At 44.7% G+C, this 9,436-nt stretch overlaps 1 protein-coding gene across 1 annotated transcript; it reads left to right on the top strand.

The window, feature by feature from the left end:
- The first annotated feature begins 4,334 nt into the window (after nt 1–4,334).
- LOC120397550 (olfactory receptor 52M1-like) lies at nt 4,335–5,282 on the top strand. Its single transcript, XM_039523550.1, has one exon. The coding sequence runs from the start codon at nt 4,335–4,337 to the stop codon at nt 5,280–5,282; it is 948 nt and encodes a 315-aa protein (XP_039379484.1).
- The last annotated feature ends 4,154 nt before the right edge of the window (nt 5,283–9,436 follow it).

The raw sequence follows: 9,436 nt of genomic DNA, 5'->3' as shown, positions 1-9,436 counted from the left end.
AACATTCCAGGGATCATGCCACAAGGTATGAGTTTTATGCTTATAAGAATCACACAGGATCCTTTTTAGGAGGAAAGGCAATAAGCTGCATTTATTGAAGATACAGCAATTAGCATCTGCATTTAATTACACCACACACATACACTGTTCCGCCAGTTGATATTATAGTTACCACTCCAGAGTCCAGCTCAATCTAGTGGCCAGCTAGTTTGATCACTGGTAGGGAGGAGCCGAGTTCCGTCGGTTGCAGCATCATGTTTGTTTTGTTTTAGGGAAGGCCACTTGGATCCCTACTTTCCCCAAATATCCCCCTAAGCCCCAGCACCCCTTCTCCTTGGCAGGCTTGAGAATAATCCCCCAAACCTCTACAGCCCCTTTCCTGGGGAGGCTTGAGAATACATCTTCACCAATTGGTACGGGTGAACACAGACCCAAACCCTTGGATCTAAAAACAATGAAATATCAATCAGGTTCCTAAAAGAAGAATTTTAATTAAAGAAAAGGTAAAAGAATCACCGCTGTAAAATCGGGATGGTAAATACTTTACAGAATAACAAAAGTCTCAAGAACATAGAGGATCTCCCCTCTGGGCAAAACCTTAGGATTACAAATCCAGAGACAAAACCTTCCTCTAGACAAGGAAAATCACAAGCCAAATAAAAGTAAGCTAATGCATTTCCTTATTATTACTTACTAATTCTAATGGAGTTGGATTGCTTGCCTTCTTGATCCGTCTCCGGCAAGCACACAGAAAAGACAGACAAAGAATGGACAAAACAAAGCCTTTTCCCCCTCCCCAGATTTGAAAGTATCTTGTCCCCTTTTTGGTCATTTTGGTCAGGTGCCAGCCAGGCTACCTGAGCTTCTCAACCCTTTACAGGTAAAAGGATTTTGTGCCTCTGGCCAGGAGGGAATGTATAGTATTGCATACAGAAAGGTGGTTACTCTTCCCTGTATATTTATGCCAGCCTCCATAGTGGTTTCTTTACTGTTTGCCTTTACATGTTGCACCTTTAACTGTTTAGGGTTTTTTGTTACCCACTGGTAAATCCATTTCCATTTCTTTGAATATGCAATATCCTTTTCATCTGCTGCTTTCCACCCATTTCTATACCAATCATGTTCTGCAGAAAAGGATCTAGGGTTTACAGTGGATGAGAAGTTGGATATGAGTCAGCAGTGTGCCCTTGTTGCCAGGAAGGCTAACTGTATTTTGGGCTGTATAAGTAGGGGCATTGCCAGCAGATCGAGGGACGTGATTATTCTCCTCTATTCAGCATTGGTGAGGCCTCATCTGGAGTACTGTGTCCAGTTTTGGGCGCCACACTAGAAGGATGTGGAAAAATTGGAAAGAGTCCAGTGGAGGGCAACAAAAATGGTAAGGGGGCTGGAGCACATGACTTATGAGGAGAGGCTGAGGAAACTGGGATTATTTTGTCTGCAGAAGAGAAGAATGAGGGGGGATTTGTTAGCTGCTTTCAACTACTTGAAAGGGGGTTCCAAAGAGGATGGATCTAGACTGTTCTCAGTGGTACTAGATTAGAGAACAAGGAGTAATGGTCTCAAGTTGCAGTGGGGGAGGTTTAGGTTGAATATTAGGAAAAACTTTTTCTCTAGGAGGGTGGTGAAGCACTGGAATGGGTTCCCTAGGGAGGTGGTGGAATCTCCATCCTTAGAGGTTTTTAAGGCCTGGCTTGACAAAGCCCTGGCTGGGATGATTTAGTTGGGTTTGGTCCTGCTTTGAGCAGGGGGTTAGACTAGATACCTCCTGAGGTCCCTTCCAACCCTGAGATTCTATGATTCTATGATTCTATGTATTTAAAACTGTATCCCCTTTACACAAAATTCACTGTCAGCATAAATATACACGGGCCGTGGATAATTTTTATATTGCCTTAAAACCTGATAAATTGCGTGGAGCTCGGCATGCTGAGCCGATCCATGGTCTAACTGTGCCTGAATAACTTCCTCTTCGAAGTTAATGGCCATGTATTTACACATCTTTTCTCTTTTACTACCATTGCACTCCGTCAGTAAACCAGATGTGCTTTTTTGTCCCATGGTATCTAATTTTTTCAGTGGGGGTGCCTCGACCAAGGCAATTCTTTACTCCAGAGTGATGTCTGGACATTTATGTCAGTTCCCCTTTTTAATTAGGGCATGTGTAGGCATATCCGGCTTGGACATTGTTTTTTGACCACCGCCCAGTTAACTAAAATAAGCGTCCATTCGGTGTTTGAGACTTTACCTCACATTAATCTTCCAGCTAAAATGTACTTGAGGAGGGTGTGGGTGCTTTGGATAGTAGTAGGGGTCATTCCTGTGAGTGGTTCAGAAGATTGTACTGCCCAGACAGCTGCTAGAAACTTACGTTCACAGGGATCAAAATTTATTTTTGCTCGTGTGGCATCCAAGGCCATATCATTAGCTGCCAAACGAATAACAAAAGGCTGTGATTCATCAGGGATACACAGGGCTGGAGCTGTGAGAGCCTTCTGCTTTAGCAGGGTTAGAGCGGAGTCCTGCGCTTTCCCCCATTCCCGTTTTGTCCTTTTTTTAGCAGTGTTCAGCATTGCCACATTGTTTTTCAACAGCCAGTTGGATCCCAGAATATTTTTTAACCATATCGGGAGTTTGGATTAAATCCCTTAATGTCTCAAACCATTGCACTGAAAAGGGGACTTGGGTCCATTCCCACCCGAGACTACGTTTCCCTTGAAAGGATTTTAAAACTATCTGTTTTAATCTTTTTTCTGCCTTTGGGGTTGTTTTGATTAAGGATACAGTGGCTTCTGTATCTATTAATGCTAGTGTAGGGGTATATTCACCCTCCTGAACATACAGGCATGGTCGTCCCCTGGGATCCCAGGAGTCCTTGCCTATGAACCTCCACCTCGGTGGTCCTACTGGTGGTGGGTGTTCTCCATTCAGCAGGCCCCTTTATTTTTGCCCCAGAAAAGAGAGTGGGTATGGGAAGCATTGCAGCGAGGAAGAAGAGGGTGGGGCACTAGGAGTTACACTAGCCACCTCTTTCGGTGGCTTCCCTGACTAGTTCTAATGTAGGGACCCCATTTCACTGTTCTCCAGGGGAGCAGCATCTAGTGTATCCTCCCCAGGGTCCTGTCATTCCCTTTGTGTCACTCTCATTGGTGTATGTAACTGCTGGTTCTAATGCAGTTACACAGGCAGCTCTTTTTGTATATAGTGGGCTGGGGTCCCAAATGGGCAGTTATTTGTTGGACCAAAACTCTTAGTTCCCTAGGGTAGCTGGGAGACCCTTTTGCCAAATGTTAAGACTCTGGGAGTAGTAGGGGGTTAGGGAAGAAGCACAGTCTTTTAAAGATTTTACGCTGAATGTCCCTGTATCCATTGCTGTGGCATTGACCACCAGTGTTAAGCTGGCCATTATCTGCATCAGACCCCATTGGTTTCAATAATTCTTGGGGTCCTCACTAGACTCTTGGGTTGTGGCTACAAATTTTTCTGTCTAAATTTTTCCTCCCAATCAATTTTGGTGATACTTATCCTAGTTTTGGGGAATTCGATGTTTTGAAACACTAAGTGTTTTTACATATTACTGGTTGGAAACTATTCCCGGTTTACCCATTCTCATAGCCTCAGAATTCTCCTTTACATCTGCTATATCCTTTATAGAGACTGAGTGAGCAAACCTGAGTGCATATCCAGAGCAGGTTATTCTCCATCCCATTTCTGAGGCATACGAATACTGTCTTTGTTCTGGCCACTGCTGACAATCATTAGGTGTTTCCATGGAGTGTCTATCAATGGCACCCAGGTCTTTTCCCTCAGTTATATACTAGTTGGGATGTTTCCCCTGGCACATGTCTTGGCAAAGCTTGGCAGAGGTTTTTTCCCACTGTCGGATTTTGAGAAACTAGGTGAATGGGAAGCTCCCTATAGCATGGGCACTCTAGGTTGACGTTCATTGCATTAAGAAACAGTTCTGGATAACCAGTATCAACACCAGTGTTTTCTGCTGATGCCTATTAAGGTTTCCCACATGACAATGTGTAGGAATATTTGAAGCACAAATATGTAATTGGCATTTTTAGGGTCAGTTGTTCATTATTCATTTCTCTGAATAATAAAAATGTCATTTTTGAGCGTGTGAAGAGCAACCAATTTGTGTCACCCAAGATAACATCTTCCAGTAGTACATGTAGTGTCTCACATTGACATTGTCTCTCCATCCAGGCATTTGAACTGTGGCCATCACACTAGACACTGGGAACGTATAAGAAGTCAGGGGAACGTACGGGTATATGCAGGAGACACTGTTCAGCCTTCAAGTTGGACACCTTCTCCCCTACTCCATGTCAGATTCCAACAAAACTGACTTCACCAACCCCTCCACCTTCATCCTGCTGGGCACTCCTGGCCTGGAGGCTGCCCACATCTGGATCTCCATCCCCTTCTGCACCATGTACATCATAGCCATCTTGGGGAACTTCACCGTCCTGATCATAGTGAAGAGGGAGCTGAGCCTCCATGGCCCCATGTACTATTTCCTCTGCATGCTGGCCGTCACTGATCTGGTCCTGCCTACATCCATCCTGCCCAAAACACTGAGCATCTTCTGGTTCAATTCCAGGGAGATCAATTTCAGTGCCTGCCTCACCCAGATGTACTTCATTCACTGCTTCTTCATGATGGAGTCTGGGATCTTCGTGGCCATGGCTTTTGATCGCTATGTGGCCATTTGCAACCCCCTGAGACATTCCAGCATCCTGACAAACCCTGTGGTGGCCAAGATTGGCCTGACCGTGGTACTGCGTGGTGGGATGCTCATATTGCCCTATATTCTCCTGGCAAGGCGTTGGCCGTATTGCAGGACCAACGTCATCTCCCATACACACTGTGAGCACATGGCTGTGGTGAAGCTGGCCTGCGCCGACACCCACGTCAGTAATTACTATGGCCTCTTTGTGGTATTCTGTGTGCTTGCTCTTGATGTGTTTTTTATCACAGTGTCATATACACAGATCCTCAGGGCCATCTTCAGGCTCCCCACAAAGGATGCCAGACTGAAGACTTTTGGAACATGTGTCTCACACCTCTGTGCCATCTCAGCCTTTTACATCCCCGGTCTCTTCTCCTCCCTCATGTACCGGTTTGTCCAGAATGTGGCCCTGAATTTCCATGTTCTCACTGCCAATGTGTATCTCCTGGTGCCACCCACGCTGAACCCCATCATCTACGGGGTGAGGACCAAACAGATCCGGGACAGGCTGCTCCGGCTCTTTTCTCATAAAGAGACCTAAATTTTCTCATTGTGCTCTGGCTCTCACACCAAACTCCGTACAGAGCTGGCTGGTGAAATGGTGCTGGACCCTCTTCCCTGCATCACTTGTTGCTGGACAATCAAAGAGAGATTAAATTCTTTCCTGACCGTACCCTATTCTGTCAGCGTGACAAACTGGGGACTCCATCTATATACAACTGACCACTTTTCTAATTGCTGGAAACTGGATGCCTGAAGCCTCACCACCCTTCCCCCCCTCTTTCTCCATGGCCCCTCCCCAGCTCTGCCTCTTCCGCTCCAGTCCCCACCCCTGTCACTTGCTACTCTCCTCCCCTTCCCTTGTCACTCATCGGATCATCTCTGCACCTCAAAGCATCTGTCATTTACCATGGTGATGTAATTATGGTATGTTTTGTTCAAAGTATGTCTTGTGAAGTATCATGCTCAAAGTCTTGATCTCCTAAATATGAATACCTCATTGGGTTGTATGTGCTTTCATTGTATGTGAAGTTATGGAATCTTTCTATATGTAAGTTACTAAAATATTGTGTGAGGCTGGGAACACCCACAACCAACCTTTCAGGTACAAGAGTAGACTAGCCAGACAGTGTTAACTGCTGTTGTCAACACCCCTCCAGGGACGAATCCACTAACTCTGTATAAGGGACTTTGTATAAAGAGCATGGAGACAATGGACAGTGTTTGGCCAGCGGGGGGTGGACCGCTCACATCACATGCATAAACTTTCCAGCAAGCAGGAAAAAGACTATACAAGGTGCAGAGTGAAACCATCTCTTGTCTTCTCTCCCCCACAACTCAATACCTATAAGAACCTCTGGAAGACAAAGGACTTGGAATGGGGGAGGGAAATCCAAGCTGCAAAGCAGATGCAGCCTGTGCCTCAGGAATCTGTAAGCCTGCTTGTATCATCAGTCAGAGTGTGAGATGTTACTGATTCAAATCCTATTTAGGTTACACAAGTCTTAGATTGTGACTTGTTTGATTTCCTAGGTAACTGATCTATTTCTTATCACTTATAATCTCTTAAAATCCATCCTACCATTGTTAATAACCCTGTTTTATGTGTTATCTTAACCAGTGTGGTTTTGAGTGAAGTGTTTGGGCATCCTAGCTCTGTTAGCAAAGGCTGGTTCATATCTTCCCCCATAGAGGGTGGAGCAGATTGTTTAATGAGTTTGCATCCTTCCCTATCCCTGTGCAGGGAAAGACGGTATAATTCTGGGTTTATGCTCCTGCAGGGTTGAAAGGCCGTGGAGCTGGGAAATTGGTTGGGGCCTCGATTCTTGGTGCATGAGTAGCTGAGGAAAGCACTCGAGTAACTCTGTTGGGTGTGTGGCTCCACCTGCTGTTGTGTTGGGTGGTAACAGGGCCGGGAGGGGCTGGCTGTGTGTCACCAGCAGAGCAGGGGAAGATAGAGTGACCAGACAATGTGAAAAATCGGGATGGGGGTTGGGAGTAATAGGAGCCTATATAAGAAAAAGACCCCAAAATCGGGACTGTCCCTATAAAATTGGGACATCTGGTCACCCTAGGAGGAGAAGCCAATCCAGCTGAATAGTTAGGGGGCACAGCATTTCCAACAGCTTCCAGGCTTCACCCCTGGGCACATCACAACACAATCTCCACCTCCCACCCACACCATCTGGGCTCCCTCTGCTCCAGGGCTTGGAAAGGAGCTGCTGCAGCATGACAAGAGCCTGCCTGCGGGTAGGAGGCAGCCCTGGTTAATGACCTAACACCTCCCTAAGACCGGCAGTAACCAGACACTGCCAGATCCCTTAAAGTAACCCAGTCTTGGGCTTCCTCTCAGACAGCCAAGTAAAGTATGATGAGGATTACTGACAATCTTGTTCATCATATAACAAGTTCTACCAGTTGCAAAGACTCGCACACATTACCTTCCAGGTGAATAAATATTTCAGATCTTACCAAATACAACTACATGCTTGCAGCTAATCTTTATTGACAGTTAGAAGATCATTATACATACAGACATTAATATCATTCTTAAGTCAGTTTCATGGCAGCGATTATGAGATTTATCATTGCAAAGAGTTCTTTCAGAATTAGCCCATAGCTTGAAGTCCAAAATACAATATCAGGGTCATCCAGAATGGAAGTGGAGACCTGTGTTAGTGGGGTCGAGCTTCCCCTGATGAAACTTAAGTACATTTGAGATGACAGGATCAGGCCCAAGCATAATTTTACAGACCACTGGCAGGATATGATAGTGAAGAATAATTGCTTTGAAGTAGAATTACCTGTAACAGTTTCCATTAATCAGCATAAGGTAATAATCCATTAAATGTTTCATAGGCAGTATACTACAAAGTTCAAAAAGAAGTCAAGACAATGAAATTATTATACCCAAGTTTCATTTAAATATTAATACTCCCTTTTGATCTTTGAATCAACAGATATAGCAACAGATAGGAACCATTTGTTTACATAAAAACAATGAGGAGTTGTTGTGGCACCTTAGAGACTAACAAATTTATTTGGGCATAAGCATTTGTGGGCTAAAATCCACTTCATCAGATGTACGGATTGGAAAATACAGTAGCATCAGCCTCTCTGGTCACTCAATAACAGACTTACAAGTGGCAATTCTTCAACAAAAAAAACTTCAAAAACAAACTCCAGTGTGAAACTGCAGAACTGGAATTAATTTGCAAATTGGACACCATCAGATTAGGCCTGAATAAAGACTGGGAGTGGATGGTCATTACAAAACCTAATTTCCCCACACTAATTTGCCCGTCCTGCTACTCACACCTTCTTGTCAACTGTCTGAAATGGGCCACCCTCATTTCCACCACAAAGGTGATTTTTCCTCCCTTGGTATTCTACTGTTAATTGAATTGTCTCATTAGACCGACCGCCCCCGCACACACACACTTGGTAAGGCAACTCCCATGTTTTCATGTACTCTGTATATATACCTGCTACTGTATTTTCCACTCCATGCATCTGATGAAGTGGTTTCTAGCCCAAGAAAGCTTGTGCCCAAATAAATTTGTTAGTCTCTAAGGTGCCACAAGGTCTCCTCGTTCTTTTTGCTGATACAGACTAACATGGCTGCAACTCTGAAATTTGTTTACATGGTTAACATCTAACAAGATATAAGTAAACACGTGCAGTTAGTAATACCTCTAAGTCTCTAACAATAGAGGTCTGCAATTCAAAGGTCTAGTCCATTTACCACAGCTATGTTAGCTATTTATAAGGAATATCCCTAATTAACATTTATATACTTCTGTAATATGTCTTTAAAGGTTGAATTTAGGTCAATTAGCCTGCAAGTTGCATTAACCTTTCTGACCATATGGTACACTATTAACTGACATTTAATTATATAAACAGTCTCTATCCTTATGGTTTTGTACTTTTCCTGTACTCTTCGCTCATGTGCCTTGCGCTCAGAAGTAGGAGGCTGGGGCAGAGCTATGTGTCTATAAATAGGTTGATCACTACAGACTATCAGCCCCTAATGAGATCTCGCCCGGACAGAAGAAAGGAGTAACTGCATTCTAGATAAAAACAGGTTTATCCAGCGTCTCTGCAGAGGGGTGGACATGGAAGGAATGGAACTTCCCCAGAACAGGGAACAGAGCGAAGAGGTGTTGGTCCAGCCCTTTAAAAACAGAGACTGGACGAGTCAGAAGAAGCGGGGCAGGACAAAGGCACAAGGGTGGCTGAGGGGACTCAGATGTGGCTCCTGGACACCCTAGAGGGTTCTGACCAAATCCCAAAGATACTCCAGGGTAGTGAGGTCCAGGGCCGCCCAGAGGATTCAGGAGGCCTGGGGCAAAGCAATTTTGGGGGCCTCTTCCATAAAAAAAACGTTGCAATATTATAGAATACTATATTCTTGTGGGGGCCTCTGTGGGGCCTGGGGCAAATTGCCCCACTTGCCTGCCTCCCCGCGCCGGTGGTCCTGATTTCATTTCATATTACTCAGAGCTCACCATCCTCACCCACCTGCATTACTGTGGGTGTAACACCCATCAAATTTAATTACTGGTCACTAATACGATTATCCCTGATGGCAACAAGGGTGAGTAATCACAGTCCTTCTTGCTATTAAGTGGGGATGTGGATAAAACCATTCAGTTCAACAGGGTGAGTCAGCTCTATTGTTCTCAAACACAT

This window comes from Mauremys reevesii, linkage group 1, assembly GCF_016161935.1.
Source record: "Mauremys reevesii isolate NIE-2019 linkage group 1, ASM1616193v1, whole genome shotgun sequence".
Taxonomy (NCBI): Eukaryota; Metazoa; Chordata; order Testudines; family Geoemydidae; genus Mauremys; species Mauremys reevesii.
This window is presented reverse-complemented; position numbering and strand designations above follow the sequence as displayed.

Coding starts and splice junctions, on each gene's coding strand:
- LOC120397550 (XM_039523550.1), top strand. CDS start 4,335: ATGTCAGATTCCAACAAAACTGACTTCACCAACCCCTCCACCTTCATC.